The sequence below is a fragment of the Ursus americanus genome, chromosome 9, assembly GCF_024610735.1.
Source record: "Ursus americanus isolate L20-20 chromosome 9, mUrsAme1.1.p, whole genome shotgun sequence".
In the NCBI taxonomy this organism is placed as follows: Eukaryota; Metazoa; Chordata; class Mammalia; order Carnivora; family Ursidae; genus Ursus; species Ursus americanus.
The window spans coordinates 24,851,444-24,872,145 of NC_142135.1; the positions used below are offsets into that span (position 1 = coordinate 24,851,444).

The 20,702-nt window shown below is 34.5% G+C and overlaps 1 protein-coding gene across 4 annotated transcripts in view; it reads left to right on the forward strand.

The window, feature by feature from the left end:
- Positions 1-20,702, forward strand: part of CSMD3 (CUB and Sushi multiple domains 3) — a 1,146,349-nt gene that overhangs the window by 323,078 nt on the left and 802,569 nt on the right. For all 4 annotated transcript variants that reach the window (XM_045805628.2, XM_087864412.1, XM_045805629.2 and 1 more), the window contains exon 5: positions 16,340-16,547. In XM_045805628.2, coding sequence (XP_045661584.1) covers positions 16,340-16,547 — 208 coding nt within the window. The remainder of the gene's footprint in view (positions 1-16,339; positions 16,548-20,702) is intronic.

Consider the following 20,702-nt stretch of genomic DNA (forward strand, 5'->3'; position numbering starts at 1 on the left):
ATCTGCAATTTTAATTCTCTTTTGCCATGTGAAATAATATAGTCATAGGGATGATATCTTTTGTGGACAGTATCATTTTGCTTACCACATTTTGTTAACACTTTTTTGCTGTACTTATTAGTTGTGTAATGGGGGAAACATTTATTAACCTCTTTGAGCTAATTTTCTATCTTCATAGGTCTGTGAATGAGGTTTAATTAAACAAGTGTCTAACAGAGGGCTTTCATAGTGTATATATATATGCCCAACCAATGAAACTACTAAGTCCAGTGTACTTAACAATTAGCTATGTCCCAGTAGACTTCAGGTAGAAAGATGATGTCTCAAGAAGAAATCACACAGTTGGCTAAAGCCTCAGCTAAAATGATTTATTTTTTGGATGTAGACTTAAAAGGGAAAGAGATGGACTGAACATAAAAAAAACCCAAAAACCTATATAATAGCTCCTTTTATACATCATTTTCTTTTCTATTTTTCTGATTCATTTCCTGATAGTAACAATAAAAGAATCTCCCCAATAATGTATCTAGTTTTGAAATATTATTAGATGGTATGACAAATATTTGAATAAATATTTATTTTAAAAGCTTCTAATTTTAGTTATTCTTCATTTGATATATTAAAATGTAGCATATTAAAACAATGAATGAACTGTGAACAAATCCCCTAACTATCTTTAGCTATTTGGTAGGATTTTCTTCCTATTTTTAATCAACAATTTTAGATAATAAGCCCTTTAGGGAAAAGATTTGCTTGTTGAACATTTTTTGTTTATTGGTTTATTGGTTTGGAAATTTTCAGCCATTGTATAGAATTTCTGAGGTTAGAACCCAAGCATCTTCAGCTTCAGATTGAAAAAGACTGCTGTTGTATTCCTTGGAGAGAAGGTCTCTGGGAATAGCTAGGTCTGAGAATTAAATACAATAGAACACTGAAGCTTTTACTTGCCTACCCTCATCAGTAGCATTTAAAATAGCCATGGTAGTTGGTTCTAACAAATACAGCTTCCTAGAAAACAGTGGTATACCCTGAAGCACGTAATCATATATGCTAGGAGCATTAACACTCCACCCTGATAGCCTTTTCCTGAAGGACAAGAGAAGCAGATGGATTTTTTTTTTTTTCTTCCCCCAGTTTTTAACACAGTTGATTGTGCATGACTAATTCTTTTGCTAATCTTGTCTGGTGTCAATCTTTGGGTTTTTAGTGGAGGTTTCCTTTGGGGATTTAGCAACACACATGGCTGACCTGCATGCTTCTTTATCTCCAGGGCTCTAGTAAAATATTAGCACACAAAGCTAAATTGATTTGAAAACATAAGGCACGAAAAAGCTGGTTTTATGCAAATGCGAACACTATATAAAAAAGCCCTTGGACATCATTTAAAGTGCAGCTTCACCTCACTAACTGGCTCACTGACATTTGGATGGATGCTAAAATTAACCATTTAGAAAATCTTAAGCTTTGCTGTTCCTGGGGCCCTGCATGTAAATGTGGGTGTCCTATATCCCTGTTCACCCCTTGTATGACTATGCAGCCAAGTTTTCATTTATCATGCCAAGAGAGAAATTATCCAAAAGAATAGAGTATCCAAAACTCATTTACATTTGGCTTTGGACTTACCTTCCCAGTTATAATTGGCTTTGGACTCTATAAAAATTATTTTGTATTCCTAACCACATGGTAACTGACATCATGAAAAGGTGACCCAGATAAGTAGTAGGTGACAAGGTTTTGAATAAACACCTGGCTAAAAATTTATAGCTGAACTATGGTTTGGCTCTAATTTTGATAAATGATTTGTGCTATAGCAACTTTTTTGTGTTAGAATATCATACATATTTCTTACAGTAACACCTTATACAAGATTGGTGCTCAAATTATTTACTGAATAAATGAAAATAATGTTTACTTTTATATGTAGCATAAGTCATTGGTTAGAGGTACTAGGGTTTGCATTTTATTTCTTCTTTGAATTTTAAAACTTGCCAGATGAAGGGCTAATTTAGATGAACACATTTGCATATATGGAAAAATCACTTCATTTTGAAACAGGAAGCTGTATTAAAAGCTAAAGGGAAATCATCAACAAAGTTACACAATAATGGTTTGCATAACTTCCCACTGATTCTGTCTCATTTCAACAGATAATTGTGGACTATATGATTATAAAAAATAAAATAAAGGAGAAAAAAAAAGGAGTAACAATTATTTAACCAACCCAAAGAAAACACATCCTGAGCGTTGTTGTGCTGAATGACTTACAAAAAACACAAATATTCATTCCATTTAGAATACATAATAAAACAAAAAATATCTTTAAGGGACCAGATTTATTCAGTTCACTTAATTTTAGTAAGAATTAATTTCTTTTTTTAAAAGATTTTACTTATTTATTTGTCAGAGAGAGCCTGAGAGCACAAATAGGGGGAGTGGCAGGCAGAGGGAGGAGCAGGCTTCCCATGGAGCAAGGAGCCCAATACGGGACTCCATCCCAGGACCCTGGGATCATGACCTGAGCCAAAGGCAGATGCCTAACTGACTGAGCCACCCAGGTGTTCCAAGAATGAATTTCTTTATGTAAATAGAAAGCCTGTAATTGTTAATTAAGTGGAAATATTGCAGCAGGGATAAATTTTGTCAGCCTTGCTATAATATAAACATGAATTTGTACAGGAGCATTCTGTATGTCATATTGTGTAATTCCATTAAAAACTTTAGAAAAATATTTATTCTTGAAGTAGGTTGCAGATGAATTCATAATAACCTCATTTTCTTAGACATTTTAGGGATATGTGTGTGTATATATTTGTATGTATGCGAGTGTATACACATATACACACATTTGTGTTTTTAGACCAACACCTCAATTATGCATTTAAAAACCATTAGAAAGGGGTGCCTGGGTGGCTCACTTGGTTAAGTGGCTGTCTCTTGATTTTGGCTCAGGTCATGATTTCAGGGTCCTGGGTTTGAGCCCTGAGTCAGGCTCTACCCTCAGCGGGGAGTCTGTTTGAGATTCTGTCTCTCCCTCTCCCACTGCCCCTCCCTCTACTCATGCTAGCTCTCTCTCTCTCTTGCTCTATCAAATAAATAAAATCTTAAAAAGAATTAGAAAGCACTTTCTATTTGTGTAAAAAATAAAAATATCTTCTTATCTGAATTATTTAAATATTTAAAGTTTAAATGTCTTTAAGTTCACATTTTGAAAAAATAATCCATAGTATAGAAATGTTATAATGATCATTTTACTTTCATAAAGTAATCTTGTGATTGCAATTTACTAATAAAACCAATCTAAAATGTTATGTGCATCTTACATTCCAGTTGTTAACCCAATATGAAATTTTGTCCTGTATGTTTAACTATTTTTTCTATTGATTCTTATTCAAATATAGAGGATGAGAGATTGAGATAGAATTTGCCATAAACATTGTTGATGTTCATCATGTGTATTTTGGGCTCAGGAGGGACTTTCTAGAAAAATTGAAAAAAAGGGCAATCCTAATTGACTATGACTTTGGATTGTCTTGGCTTCCTCTCCTGCTTTGGGCATGTCCTTCCATCTCCCCATGTTGCCTCCACCATTATGTATGCTTGTGCACTCTGTTCTTCACTTTTTCTCACTTGTTTTTCATATCACACTACAGTGTGTATAGTGGTTAAATCTGTTCTCTTAGATGGCTTCATTTGAAACTTGGCTCTGCAGCTTCACAGCTGTGCGATCTTGGGCAAGTTACTGACCTTTTTGTGCCTCAATTTTCTCTCCTGTAAAATACAAATAGTTTTTTTTTTTTCTGTTTTCTTCATAGAGTTATTATTAGGATTACATTTGGTGATCTCTTTTAAAGGTTTAGAAGAGTGCTTTCATATACAAAATGAATACTACCTTTTTTTTTTTTTTTTTTTAAGTAGGCTTCACACCCAGCATGGAGCCCAATGCGAAGGTTGAACTCAGGACTGTGAGGACAGGGCCAGAACTGAGATCGAGAGTTGGACGCTTAGCCGACTGAGTAATCCAGGCACCCCGAGTACTATCCATTTTAACCAAAATTATCTAGTTTATGTTTCATTAAAAATCTACTTTCTTCTGAATTTCATTGGTTAGAAATGGATTCCAAAGCAAACTGATTACTAAAATATAGTAAATTCAGGAGCAGATTGAGAGACAACCTATTTTTAAGCAATTAGGCTCTGCAGAATTCCAATTATACTAAAATTGCTTTCATAATTCGCCTTTTCATAGGGCTTCTCATGGACAAGGATGTGCTACTTTTTTCTTTCTATTTTGTTCTTACTGTTCTATTTTGTAGCAGAAAATGAGAAACAAACAGTAGCAGTGAACCTGTCAAACTAGTAGAAATGGCAAGAGGAGAATGAGATATGTAAGCCTGTGAATGGGGTATCTGCCCCCCTGCTGTGACAGTTTTGCCAGAGGGAGTAACAAGTCAATTGTGCCATCACCTTGCCAGAACCTTGTCTTCATCCACAAAAATAAAACTTCTAGGATATTGATAAAGAAAACAGAAAATATACAACTGAGAGACTGTTGGCAACACTTAAAAGTTAACAGACATGCAATAATCAAAATAATGATAATTTTACAAATAACCAGTTTAGATGAAGCTTAAGTAAATTACTTTAGGTCACACAATTCATTAGTATCATATTTGTCCCCAGTCTCTGATTCTAGAGCTCCCACTTTTAAGCTCAACGTAACACTGCCTATCAAATATTTTCCAAGAAATTTCATGGGCATATGGAGGAGTAAAAATGTTTTGTAATCCGATAATATAATTTTTAGGTGTCTACCATAAGCCAGCTGTGTTTTGGATACTTGGGATAATGCTGTGACTAATGTATTAGTAATGTAGTGAAGATGTTATGGACATTTATACTCCAGAAATAAATGAGACAACAACAAAAAATACTGAATAGTGTGATAAGTTAAATGAAGAAAATATAACAAGTGATGTGGTAGAGACTGATGTGTGATGTTTTAGCTGGTATAGTCATTAGTCAAGGAAAGCCTCACTGGTTTGGATGTGGTCATATGGGCAACCTTGGGAAGATCTTGAGGAAGAAGCTACCAGCCTAGAGAATAGTTAAAACAAAGATCCTAAAGTTGGAAGGAGCTTTGTTAAATTTAAGAAAATGAAAAATGAGCAGTGTGGCTTGAGTTTAATGAGAGGATTATGGATTAAGACCATTTAAGGTCATGGTAAGGACACTAGTTTTACTCCAAATTCAAGAAAGGCTGTTACAGTGGTACAAACCAGAAAGTGTTAGTGACATCGTTTAATTTCCACTTTAAAGAAGCACTATTGACTTTCCTATCAAGAATACATTTTATTAGGACAAGAGAAGGAGGAGGAATTAAGGTCGAGGTAGAGATGGAGCATTGAGAAATGATGGAGCATGAATAAGTAAACCAACCAAAAACATATTAGACCTGTTTCCTATATTAAAGAATTCAACATCTATCTGGAGGATTTGTGGAATACACATACCCTAGTTTAATGACTGTTTATTATCATTCTTAGAAGAACAGTGATAGACAAAGTTAAAAGTGTCTCTCAACAAAATGATTTATATCTACACCTGAAGTGATAAAATCAAGGAGTCAATAAGCTTGAATTGGAGGAGGGAAATACTCTAATTTTATAAGAAATCATTCGAAGTCCACACAAAAGTTAGTGATATTCTCCAAAGCCATTCTGCTCAATATCATTTAAGATATTTTTGCCACCCATTAAGTGCCAAGCATATTTCTAATCACTGAAAATACAATGATGAGAAAGATAGTCATTGTTTCTGTCCACACTGTTACATTCCTGCTGTTTAAATGAGCCATGTCTTCTGTAAAATAACAGATTCACTCAAATTTACAATTTTTCATTTTCAGGTAAACTGGGCTCAAGTTCTGTAATTTTGGATTTGGTAAAACACTGCACGGGATTTATAAAAATGAACACAAAACATGAATGACTTTTTAGTTATCTGGTCTATGAGGTAAAACAGGGAGAAAGCATCTAAAAAATATATCAGATTTAAATCTGAAAATGAGCATTCCTTATTTCTGGAAATTTTCTTTAAAAATCCACTTGACAAAATGAGTTCCAGTAGGATTAATTCACATTGTCTATATAACTAATGGTCAATGTTGCTAAACTAAGGAAATCTTGACTTCTCATTTGTCAAATTCAGTAAATATTTGCTTTTTAACCATGCAGTTTCCATTGTAGGTTTGGTGACCCATCTTGATCTTATAGTTATTGCCATCTGTGGTTATTGTTGTCTTGAGAGGTTTGTGAATTAAGATCTCTTAAGGTCATAGTAAGGACACTGATCTTATTCCAAATTCATGGAAAACCATTAAAATCTTACAGAAGAGTATGTGTGACATGATCTGATTTCCATTATTAAAAGATACTCCAGGCTTTCCCGTAAAAAATAATATAAAGGGATAAGAAAAGAAGATAGATTTTAAGTTATGGTATATGTCATTCCTAGGCAGGGAGGATGTGAAATGATATTTTTAAAGATTAGCCTTGGATGTGACTTAAGTCACTTTTGCCCAATTCTCATCAGACAACCCTTAGCTTAAGAGCACTTTCCTAAAATCCTGTGTGATATGCAGTCTTGCTGAGGAAATAGAGCAATAAACACATAATATTGTTTCCACCTCACAGTATTTGCAATCAGAATCTTGGATGCAAAGGTTTCTTGTATCTTAATAACTATTTCTTTTGTTTTACTTGGCCTCAGCCACTGCTTCAAACTCCTATAGTTTCTGAAAGCTCCCTGCTCAGATGAGAATCAGTCAATCCTCCTACTGAAATTTATGCAGTCAGTAACTATGAAATAAACAAGGATTTTGGAAAGGGTAAATTGCTACCAAAACTAGTTAATATGTTTTATTAATACACAAGATTTCCTGTTGGCAGTTGAATGAATGGTGAAGATAGAGCTAAATGACATAGATTACAGAATTGACAGTATACTTGGAGGAGAGTTGAAATAAAGATTAGATCTTGTCACCTTGGGAGAAAGTATATATTATGAGAAGAGCAGTAGAAGCCTGTTATTAAAGTAACTGATAGGGAAAGAAGAGGCAGTAGGTTGATGGATAAGAAGTGGTTAGATAGATAAAAAGGTAATCAGTAACCTATTTCACAAAGAAGCCAAAAAAAGAGAGTTCTCAAAAGGAATGAGTTAATAATAATGTTAAATGTCACAGAGAGGCCCATTAAAACATATTGAACATGTGTGTGTCCTTCAGGATATCAATGGTGAATTTAGGAAAAGGGTTCCAATAGAAAGTTTATAGCAGCATTACCAACAATAGCCAAACTATGGAAAGATCCCAAATGTCATCCACTGAGAAATGGATAAAGAAAATGTGTGTGTGTGTGTGTGTGTGTGTGTTTTACATACATGCATTCACACACGTGCACACCGAAATTTTGATTGGGAATACACTAAAACCATAGATTAATCTGGGGAGTACTGACATTTTTAGATTACCAATCTGAAAGCATAGAATATCTATTTATATAGATACGTGTTTTCTCTCAAAAAATGTAAGTAGAGTTTTGCTCAGGCTTTTCATGTTTTACGTATTTTAATTTCTAAATTTGAAATTTTATCCTATTAGAAATATTTTAAAAATTTCAATATCTTCTTATTCAGTGCTGATATGTTTTTATTTCCTGTGTATAAGTGGTCTTGCTAAATTCACACATTAAGTTGCATGTTTTATCTGGTGATTCTCTTGAATATTCTACATTTATAGTTCTTCAAATAATGAAGTTGAACTTTATTGAAGTTAAATATGGAGAAAAATCTAAAACTTAACTCACTCCCACCTTATAGGTGCTGAATAGCAATAAGTCTTTCCAGTTAAGCTCTCATTTCAATTTTGAAGCTTTTGCCATGCAACATACATTTTGTTCTTAAAATATATTTGGCAGTTTCTCTCATTTTTCTACTTAATTCTAACTTATTGCTCCAATTACCATACTACTCCTCTGCTTTGGAATAGTGATATATTCCTTGAGATTCTCTTTTTATTCTACTCTATAGATGGTTCAGAGGTCAAATCCAATTTGATGATCAGTTCAAATAATTATATTTACTCATTTACTTATTTTGTATTTAATTCAGTACATTCATATAAACCTCTACTATATGTCAATATCTTTAATAGAGGTATTACATGAACAAAAATAAATATCATCCCTGTCTTTATAGAGTTTACAAACTAAAGTGAGACAGAGATTTCAAGTATCTATGTGGAAAAAAGTCTTCAGTCAACATGTGGCCTTTAAGGTCACTTGGGGCACAATATCTTTGGGGCACATAAGGAGAAAAACAGAGTATGTATGATCTTGTGGGAGGTTTTTATAGGCAGAACTTGCAGTGGTAGCTCATGCCACTGACAGTCTGTCTGTTCACCAGAATTCAGTTACATGTCTGAATCTAGATTCAGGAAACCCGGGAAAGTTTGCTCTAGTTGAGCAGCTGCCTCCAGTTAACAACAGCTCATGTGAAAGTGGAACAGGAATTTTGGTGCTTAGCTAATTGTCTCTGCCACACCAGGATGCCAAAAACCTTTGCCTCTTATATTTGTGGGCTTTTAGTTTTCATCAAATTTGGATTTTTCTTTGTCCATTGTATCTTCAAAGAGCTTTCTGTGCTTCCGCTCTGCCCCACTGCCTTTTGGAACTCCAGTATTACTTACATCAGAATGCTTGATATTTTCCTACAGGGATTTTTTTTTTTTTTAAAGTTCTTCTGTTCTTTCTCATTCATTTTGAATAGTTTCTATTTCTCTGCCTTCAAGTTCACTATGTTTTATTCTTTAGTATCTAATCTGCAATAAGCCCCATTGAGCAATTATTTTCATTTAGAATAATATGTATTTTGTCTCTTAAAGTTTTATTTGATTACTATATATCTTCCTTCCACAATATGTTCACTGTGTTTATTTTTCCTGTAAAGGGTTGTGTAATGAAATTTCCTGTAAAGGGTTATGTAATGAATATTTTAGGTACATATGGTCTCTATCATATATTTATCTTTGATTCTAGCTTGTTTGTCATCTGTTTTTATACTTCTTTAAAATTATAAAAATCATGCTTAGCTCTTAGGCAATACAAAAACAGGGTATAGCCCAGGTAGAGCTTGACATGTAGTTTGCCAGCCCTTGCTTTAAATTGTAGAACAAAATTATAACAATTCTATCATCTCCATCATTTTTGTTTAGTTTCTATTGAGTAATAGTTTTCTTGGTGATGGGTTGTATTTTTCTGCCTCTTGAGGTGACTACTCCTTTTTTACTAGATGTTGAACATTGTGAATTTTAAGTTATTGAGCGTTGGATTTAGTTTCCTCCTTTAAAGAATGTTGGGTTTTCTCCTGATATAAAGCAAAATTACATTAGGTTCAGATAGTGTCTTTGAGGTTTGTTTTTAAATTGTGTTAGGACAGTTCTAGAGTAAACTTTGCTCTAAGGATTGTTCAGCCCCTCTAATGAAGTTCATCCCTTCTGAATTTCTACTGAATACTCTGGTTATTTAAAGAGAACTCTCTACCCTAGTTGGAGGAATTTGCAAAATACCCAACCCTTTGTGCTCCCTTGGAGCCATTCAGCACAAAGATCCTTGGTCTCTCTTTGCCTGTTTGCATGGAATTTCACCCTTTATGTGCATTTGCTCATATTTAGCAAAGATCCAGGGCACTACCTTGCAGATTTTGTGGGTTGTTTTTTGGCAGAGCTCCCTCTCTGAAATCCTGTCTTACAACTATGGGCATGTCATGCTCCCTGAACACTGTCTACTTAGCTCAAGGAGAGCATCATGTTCTGATAATCCCCATCTCTGGTACTTAATGTGCTTCTAGACAGAAAGCCAGGCAATTATAGGTCTCCTCTTTTATATTCCTCTCCTTTCTGAGAGTTACAATTCTGTATGGCCCTGGTTCAGTGTTAAAAATATTTTATTTTGCTTAGTTTTTAATTTTTTTTTTTTTTGAAGAAAGGCATGTAAATTTGGTCCCTGTTGCTGTGTCATGGCTCCCTCTTGATTGAAAGATTTTTTTCCTCCAAATCTTTAAATAATTTAAATTATCATTGAATGAATGCTTTTTATTTCTTTTCTTATTTGGAGATTTTAAGCTAAATGTTAAAATAAAAATCCACATATTTATTAATTACTTTCCTCAGTACATTAACTTACTTTCTCATTGTCTAAATATGTCTATTAGGAAGGTAAATATAAATTAAGATACTTGCTCCAAAGCATATTTGAGTATTTAGGAATAAACCCCCAATGCTGAGTGCCATTATGCTTAGCTTACTTTCCCTTTCCATCAAGTGTTTATCTGGATGAACGATGAATGTTTTTCTTCTTCAAGTGGTTATAAATCTGATTCTCAGATGAATTTACTTTTATCTGTCTTGATATGAAAGGAGCTGAGGAGACTGGACTGAGAAATGAAAATAAGGACCCTTTGATTTTCTCCATAATCATAAAAAATCTACTTCTCTTTTCTTTAATACTTGGAACAGCATTATCTGTTGTGCCTTGAAAAACATAAAACTACCAGTCTAGAAGATGTACAATTTAACTACCCTGTTGCTCAATTTTCTTCTCTGTGAGAAAAGTGTTTCTCCTTAAACATGAAGATGCATAAGGCTGAACTAGGAAATGTAAACAAGGATAGCTAAAGAAATGGAATGGCTGCTTTGCATATGTAATATAATAGATAATAAATGTAATATCTAAATAGTTTATCTAATTAAGAGATACAACAGTGATGCCTGTCTACAAAGGAACAAGAATCCCTGTAGATGTCAGTTTTACTTGACTGCTAATGGAAGGTTGAGATTTATCAAGGGAAAGTTTCAAAATAAATTTCCCTGATATTGGGTTGAATGCTTAGCATCTGAAATTCACCAAGTGTACTCATTTTCTGTGATTTACAGTTCATTTATCTTTTTTGATAAACAAGTCTATTTCCTGTCACCCCTGCATCCCATCCCTAAGCTATTTCAGAAGAAACTAATAGCAGGGCAGAGCACAGTATGAGATCAAAATCTGCAAAGATGTGCTATAGAAAACTGTTTTAAGTGTTTTTTTGTGCTGTCTTTTTTTTTTTTTTTTTTTACTGTCATGTTTTGGGGCAGTTCTAATTTGCAAGATCTTAAATGAAATGTATGGTCTCCTACCCAAAGCCAAAACAAAGTCTGGTATTTTCAGTATCTAAATGAGTGTAACAGAAATGAAGAGTAAATAAAATTTAATTTTAAGAAAAATAGATTTGTGGAATAATATTAAACTTTTTTCTTAATATTTTCATTTAAATACAAACTAATTTTTTATTTTATTTGTGACTCTTCTCCCTGCTTTATAGGTGAGAGATTAAAGAGGTTGTTTACCAAGTTTACATAAATTCAGTTATTTTAAAGACATAGAAGTTATTTCATGATAGCTTTATAATATTGTAAACTAGAAAAACTAGGTTTAATAGAATTTTAAATTTACCAGACATAGTTTTTATCCACAGATTTAGTACATTAAGTATTTAAGAGAGAGTCGGGGCGCCTGGGTGGCTCAGTCATTAAGCATCTGCCTTAGGCCCAGAGCGTGATCCCAGGGTCCTGCTTCTTCCTCTCCCACTCCCCCTGCTTGTGTTCCCTCTCTTGCTGGCTGTCTCTCTCTCTGTCAAATAAATAAATAAAATCTTAAAAAAAAAAAAAAGAATTTAAGAGAGAGTTGATAGTATTTTCCCCAGACTATTGGAATAGTCCCAAGTCAAAAGATTATTTAAAAAAAATGCTTATTCTTAAAAGACCACATTGCCCTCATTGATTCTATTGGCTGAACTGATTATTTTCTTCTTGTTTTACAATAGATTGACTGCAAGCTTCTTAACATGCAACTTTCCATCATCCAGTATATGTATATGTACACACATATACATATATTTTTAAAATAGCATACTTTCAATCTTATAACCTATGCACTCTCCTTTGAACAAGAGTAGAGAAACCACCTTTTTATTATCCACTATATTCTTTATATAATAAGTAACCACATTTTGAAGCCAGTACAACTTCTAGTTACTATAACAGAAATCTGAGATATTCAGTCACATTGCTTTACTCTTTAGGTGAAAAAATATTGTTCTTAAAAACAGGCCTAAGAGGAGTATTCTAATTTATTTTGTCATGATGCTACTTATTCTAAAGTACCTACAAAGATCAACCTAATCTTTTGAAGATACTGAGATAAAAATACCCTAAAACACTGAAAAACAAGAGCTTGTTTATCTTGAGGAAGCAATAAAGCATGGAAAAATTTGCCTGAACTCTTGATTCAGCCCCCTAATCTGATCCTCTACTTTCTCATTTCTCTGTCAACTCCAAAGAGCTGTCAGAATGATGTTTCCAAAACCCAAATCCAATCATGTCATCTCTGCTGAAAACCCATCAGTAACCTTCCATTGCTCTAAAGAAATTCCGTAAGCTTGTCACAAAGGTTCTACAAGGTCTAGCTCCTAGTTGCCCTTCCAACTGTATTTAGTACCACATAAGCCCTCACTCTCTTGGCAACAGCACACAAATTTTCTGTTTGGAGAATGCCTGTTTCCTCCAGTGAAAGTGTCCGTATACGTTTCCTTCTGCTTCTCATCTATTTAATGATTACTGTTTACCTCTCAGGTTTGTTCTAATCACTTCCTCAGAGAGTCTGTGTTCCTGAATTCCCTAACTAGTTCAAAGCCCACCATATGATGTCAATACTAAATGCTCCTTATTAATAGTACTTGAAAGAAACGTAACTTTAAGTGCTTTGTCATTTGTTTAGACCCTTATACTCTACTGGGCAGAATGCTCAGTGAAGGCAGAGAATACCCTAACTTTTGATCATCACTGCAGGCTGAGAGACTAACGCACTTCCCCTTGGTACCTTATAGATCTCAGTGGATATATTTTTAACAGATGACCAAATGAATTTACTTTAAATTCACAGAAAATCTGTACACATAACCAATATGATCCCCTTAGTGTCTGGAGTCTGTTAAGAAATGGTTCTTTTGAACAAACTTGGTGACTCCTGCCCTTTCTGTGTATTGTTGGACAGAAGATCTTGCAGACAACACTAATCTAGCAGGCAAGCCTGATGGCCAGGACAGAGTGATGTTGAATGAACTCAAAGACCAACTCACTTTGATCAGTGGCCACGCAGTGTTACCTAGCACAGAAAGCCCGGCACTGGATTTAAGGGTTTCATGGTTTATTCTAATGCTGCCTTCCAGTTGTTCCAACTCTGTTATAAGATAAAAATTTTAGTTTAGGTAATATATTCTGCTATAACAGTCTATGATTATAGAAAATGTATTGGCTTTTATAAGTATTATATCAAATCTAGGCCAAATCACAATACAAAGGTTATGGCGTTCAGGTAGGACCACCTAGGCAAACTGTTATTTATCTAACATGTACTAAAAGCAATATTTCACAATTTTGTCAGATGCTGATTCTGTGATAGTCTCTCTAGTAATAAAGGGATAAACAAGAGTGCTGAATAAAGAACTCGATGTAAGAATTGGCAACAGCATTGGTTTCAGTGCTGGAATATCTGTGTTCCCATTTGATTTTCAAGTACAAGTCACTCATACTTTTGGGTTGAGGTTATTTTGCTGTAAAATAGAAATTTCCCTACAGAGATCTGTTCTACAAGTTGTGATCCATCTCATGTATTAGGAGTTTGGGTTGATTTCTCTCTTCTGTGAGCCTTTATTGAGGAACTTCAAAGAAACCATGCAGAGAAATTGATTTGTATGCCCTGTAGCTTTGAGGACAGAGTGTATTATTATTAAAGCAAGGTTGAAATACTTAAATGTTGATGGTAAAGCCATAAGGCTGCAGTTGGGAAGGAACTGCATTTCCATAGAGGATGAATAAATGAGGTATGTTTTCATTTGACCAAACGCAGGACTTTTGTGAGGGAGTTCTGGTCTTGAATTGTCTTAGATCCTGTCCAAGAGGCCCACCTGGAAGGACAAGGAGACATTAGTCTATATCCATGTTGTAAGGGAGAAATTTAGGCAACTAAGCAGACAGATACATTCCCTCACAACAAGAGAACTGAATGGGACACTTCTGAGGATCCCATAAATGTTCATGAGCAAAAAAACCCTTGGAAATGGTACCAAATCAGTGTCACACAAGTATAAGGATTCATGTCCCCTGATCCCTTCTACATCCAACTCCAGGAGTAATTACAGAATGCTCAGTGAGTAGGGGTATATGAACAAAAATACTAGGAGGGAAAACAGGGAAGAAGAGCCCACTCTTCTGCCTTACCTTTGCCCCATCTGCCACAAGCCCAAACTAAGGAGAGCAAAGAAGTCAATTATTTTGCAAATACCCAGCACTAGATATATTAATCAATGAACTGAGGTTTCTGAATAAAAAAAGGATTTTTAAAAATTTTAATGTTAACTGAAATATAAGTTTGCCTGGGATTATATTCAGAGACACAAAAATAAATAGCTCACAGAACTATGGTTTGAATATGTTGTATACTAGATACACTACAAATATATGATAGTGTATAACATTTTATTTCCAAAGTACTACTCAATCCTGGTGTTAGTACTGGGAAGACAACGAGTAGAGGCAATTTGGGATCAGGGATAGGGTGCGCAGGACATGTTTACCAGAGGTTAAAGTTAAGATACTGAGGGAAGGCACTGTGTGTTCTGCCAAGAAAGTTGTAATAATATGCCTCATATTCTAGACAGGACCACAAGTTCTAATTAGCCCCGAAAACTTAAAAATATAGAGAGGACATGCAATGAAAATAAATACAACTTTTACAATAGTGGGTGATAAAAGTTAAATATCTTTTAAATGTAATATATTTGTGCTTTCAATTTATGAATTACAAAGTTGATAAAGAGTGACAGGAAGAAGCTAATGCTATTTGATATACACAGTATAGTAATAACATTGTCCCTGGCACCAAAGCATTTTACTATTCCTGGCCCATTACGGAGTTAAACAGGATGCTGTCCATCTGTATTAAAGTTATGGAGTATAAGTCATTACATCAAATAATATTTGGTCATTATAGAGCCAATTTTTTTCCTCTAACATTTGATTTAAGTTGGTGGAATTTTCTCGGTGGCTCAAGATAACCGCCTAAATCTTGAGACAGTTTATTGCACAAGTGAACTAGTAGCCTATTAACTTGACTGTCCTGAACAGTGTTATGATGAGACAAATTTTATAGCTTCAATTTCTTTATGAAACAGGAACTTTATCTTACACATCTCACACTAAACATAGGTGGTCAAGTATACCCTCTGTTAGCATACACCATTGGCCAAAAGTAGACTTGTGGAGAACCTATGACCCCTGTTTGGAAAATGGGAACCATAGGTCCTAATATAGAGCTAGTAAAAATTTATTTACAATATTGTATATACATATATCATATAAACACCTAACAAAATATGCTTACGTTATTTGGTGGAGTTACAGGGAATACATTACCAAAGATATATTAATTATCATGTTCTTTCTCTCTAAAGTTTCCTAGATAAGTGATGTATTTTTTTAAGGATTTTATTTTAGAGAGAGAGAGAGCGTGAGCAAGGAGCAGAGGGAAAGGGAGAGACAATCTCAAGCAGGGTCCATGCCCAGTGTGGAGCTCAATGTGGAGCTCAGTCTCAGGACCCCGAGATCATGACCTGAGCTGAGATCAAGAGTTGGACATCCAACCAACTGAGCCACCCAGGTGCCCCAATGTATTTTTGTTCGAAGTTTAATTTTACAAATACTTTAAAAAGCTTTTGAAAAATGCCACTGACAAAAATTATATTTTCTCTTACATTGTTTATTTTGTACATACCTACGTTAAAAAAATAAAAACAAAGCTCAGTCCTACCATAAATGTGTACAAAGTGATTAAAGATTTCCCATTACAGACCTTAAGAACAATGTTGGTTTTGTTTTATTCACTTCATCACCTAATCAATGAAAAGAAAATCTTGGTCCTGTTATCCTGAGATCTAATAGGACTGTAGGTTTTTACTTATGTTAATTGCTGTTTCAGCTAATAGTTATAAAATTGTCAAGATATAGTTTATATTCATATATGTGATTAAAATGTTTTCATGGACTTCTCATTTTATTTAACCTTTATTAATATACACTTGGTATCACAATATTTGGACTGCTGTTTTTATCCAAAACTGTTAACAGAGTTGCTTTAGTTGCATTTTTCTTAATGACTTATAGCTGAACATCTTGTCCTTGTTTTAACAGCTGAAGATGCGTGTGGAGGAACGATGAGAGGATCCAGTGGCATCATTTCAAGCCCAAGTTTTCCTAATGAGTACCATAACAATGCCGATTGCACTTGGACCATTGTAGCAGAGCCTGGAGACACAATTTCACTCATATTTACTGATTTCCAAATGGAGGAAAAGTATGATTACTTAGAAATAGAAGGTTCTGAGCCACCTACAATATGGTAAGTAAATAGTTACTATTCTAACCCAGCATTGATGTCATTGCCTAAGGCTGACTGGGGATCAAAGAACAGCTGTGTAAGGGCCTTTACAGGTTTAGTTATTTAAAAGAACTTACAGGAAAATTTTAAGGGGCAGCTGTCAAAGCTGAGGGATATTTTTGAAGATAAGAGTACTAATGTATCAAATAGATTGGAATTCTGAAAGATGGAACTTTCCATCAGTATTTCATTATTAGTCACTGAAAAGTAATGCAACTTAAGCACAACTTGTGTAAGAGAAGTTGTTCCTAATGTAACCTACAGCCTAATGTAACCTACAGTTATGTTCTTAGCATGCCAGTCCATAGTTGGTGGTTCCTTTCAAATTAATTGAATAGTCTGGGAAATAATTTGCCTTTGTTTTTGTAGATAGATCTTTTATTTAATCTGTTATCTGAAGGCAAAAATTAAACATTATGATCTGGGTTAGTACGGTCTGTTTTTTATAGACTTCAAGACATGGTTTCATGGCAACTGCAGAGTTTTCAGAACATGCTTTTGGGGTGTAATATTTTTAGAAGAAAATGTTTCATTATACTATTTTAAAAATCTGATGCACTGATAGGATTGAAGTGTAAAGTAGATTATGAATCAGTAACTGAGTGAAGAATGATGAGATTGGTATAGTAAGATAATCGGTAAACATTAGACTAGGATGAGCCTTTTAAGCCATGCAAAGGATTTGATAAGAACAGAGGGACTTTATTAAAGTGTTTTATCAAAAACAATTACATGAAGAGGTTTGAATTTCCAAATGATTATTCTTACTAAGTGCAAAGATTGATTTGAAGTGGGGCTCAATTAACTGTAGGAAGATCACTTAAGAGGTGATTGCTATAATTCAAGAAAAAAATCATGGTAGCCTGGATTAGAATGGGATTGATGGAGATAAAGAAGTAGAATAAGTTAGGGTATATTTAGGGAGGCATAATGAAAAGGACTCTAGTGGATTGAGGAGTGATAAAGAAGGTGATGTTTAAATAAAACTTCATTTTCTGACTTGGGCAAGTTGGTATAAAGCCAGTAGAGATATTCACTGATTTGGAAATTGTTGAGGGAAGGTCAAGTTTGGAGTGAGAATGCTATGAATAGTAAGAATTGTTTTTTATGTCTGTTTAGCTTGAAGTCAATTTGAGATGTGCCATTAAAACCGTCTAATAGACAACTGTGTCTGTATGATTCAGGAGTTCTGCATTGACGTTTAACTGATATGTAGTTGGTATCTAAGGTAAATGAACCGATAGGCATTGATAATATTGGCTAGCTAGAGATGGGTTGGAATGAGAAGAAGCGAGGGAACTAGGACTGAGTCTGAGCACCGACAGCAGCATATAAACCCTAGCCTTAGGATTATCCAGCAAAGGACATTGAGGAAGTCCATTTAGAGAGGCAGGAGGAATAAGGTATTACATAGGCCAGAAAAGGAAAGTGTGAGGAAAGAGGAGACAATATTGTGGGCTGCTGCTGAAAGGACACTGAGTAAATGTTTAAAAAAATATATATTTATAGTTGTCTGGGCTTTAGCAAAAGTACCATGTGGGTCTGTAATCCTAATACATTCCTTTGAAGATAAAGACAAAAATTACACACTAGCTATACCCACTTTGTTGTTCATTTGCTTGTTTTCTCTTCTACCCTCAGGCTGTCAGTACTCAGGGTTATATAACTTTAACTCTTCCCATGATAATTTCATGCCCGGGTGCAATGAAACTCAGCAGAATCCTGGTTGAAAATGTTACACCATTCAAAAACTCTCATTTTAGAAATTGCTAGTTATACAGTGATGCATATTGGAGTCATATCAAGGTGGATGCTAATGTCAGGAATTTTCCAATAATTATACTGTCTTTTGGTATGCAAGGGGCTCCATTAAAAATCTTAAGTTTTTAAACTCCCAACATATTTGGTTACTAGATATAAAGAAGGAAATTAGAAAACAATGTTTTATAGTACCTGTTTGTTACCACTGACCTCTCAAAACCAACACATTTGGTCTATAAACTAACACATTTACTCTGGGGTCATAATATCCCCATTTATGTTCATGTAGTCACTCTCTTTTCAGATTGTGCATTCTTAGTAAGGATTTGTATGTTTCTATATGAACATCTATTTCTATGTTTCTGAGTTTCTAGAACAATGTAGATTGTGCAATAATAGCATCAGATCCACAAATTGCTCTTCTCTGCATTTTCTAATTAAATGACACTGGGACACTTTACTTATTTCCCTCTTCTTTAGGAAGAAAACAGTAACCGAGAAATTTATTATTTTATTGTTTTTTAAAACTAGCCTTACAGTAAATGTTTAGGTAGACTTGTCAGAATCCTGGTGTGTGTGTGTGTGTGTCTGTGTGTGTGTGTGTCTGTGTGTCTGTGTGCATGTACACATATATAACATTAATAAGTTTATTTAGCACTTTTTAAGAAAGTGGTACAAATGCCCAGACTATATTTCTATAAATGCCAGTTTAAAGATACACAGTGTCAGTAAATTAATAATGCTGTATATATTGCCAGTTCACTATCACAAAACAGTGTTCCTTTTAACTGTAGTAGTTATGGAATTGATGTATAAAATGATCTGTGAATAATTAAAATAAAAACTTAAGTCCAGTCCTGGCCCTCTGATTCCCTTAAATCCTTTTATGTTCTCATATCTTTTTAAGTTATAGTCATCAAAATGAGAAATTATATTTCAGGTGGTATTACATTGATTCTTCCTATGCATTGCTCGCATAATATTTTCAACTCATAATAGAATTCAAAAGAGAAATATGAATAAGGGAAACATTCACATTATTTTCATTAAAATTACAAATGGTTCCTTTGACTTTAGGTCCCTCACTGAAGGACTGGGGACTTGCTATTGGCTACTGTACTTTAAATTTTTTGTTCCTAAAGTTCAGGTAGTGAGGTATGCCTTGCGTGGCCTGTTTTTGACTTTGGCAACAAAGACCAAGCCAGCCTAATAATTGTGTAACACAGAGAGTACTATCAGCCAGTGCCTTTCTTGCGTACTGTATACTGTAAATCAGTATGTTCTAGTTTGTTAAACAGCAGTCAGCAGCACCACTGCATGACCCAACAGGAATGCAGTGAATCCCGTCAGTTATTACTGAGTGATGAAAGTTTATGAAGCCTGGTCAGTGTCAACTGATTCTATGGCAGTGAAATGAAAAATGATATAGCACAAAGAAACTTAAGTTCCAGTTTCAGTTTTGATTGTTTGTTGGTAGATGAAATTGGGTAAATTATGTCATCTGCTTAGGACATCAGGATCTTCATCTGCAACATCCAACAAGCCTTTTCTCAAATCTAATAGTGTTTGGCATTACCTGCTTAGGTGTTACAACAGGGGCAACAAGGTGGGAAGTAATTAGATATTGCCTTATTTACAAAGCCTTGGTTGGAGAGTTGGATTAGTTACTCTTTAAAATTGTTTCCAAACTTAATCTCTTGGTTCTTACTAGAACTCCATTCATTCTATGTTCATTCAGGAATTTTTTATTGGATATCTACTGTAGAGCAGGCATTGTTCTAAGGGCATCAGCAGCCAAAGTAGTGGAGAGGCTTGCTTCTTAATTTATGCTCTATAGGGGAAACAGACAATAAACAATAAACAATGTAAGTAAGTTAATGACACACTCTGCCCAGAAAGTGATAAGAAAGAAAAGGTGAAGTAGGGTAAGAGAGGTCAGTAAAGCAATTGTGGGGTGATGGAGGTTACCTGAGAATTTGAGATTTCAGCAAAGTCTTAAAGAAAGGGAGTTAACCAACCAGAAATCTCAGCCATAAACATTTCAGACAGGAATGCATTTAGAGCAAAATACATAATCCAGAGTGGAGCTCATTCTGTTAAAGGAATAGCTAGTAGGTCATGTGGCTGCAAAATAATTGCATGGGTGAAAGTGGTAGAAAAGAAAAATAATTAATGGAGTCCAGCTCAAGACCCATATTGGCATATTGGGAAGGCTTTTAATTAAACTTGTGGAGAGATGATACGGAACTGAATTCTGGACATGTTACGTTTGAGATGGTTGATAAGTATTCTGGTGAAGATTTCAAGGAGGCAGTTGGATATATATGAGTCTTAGTTCAGAATTAAAGGTGTGGG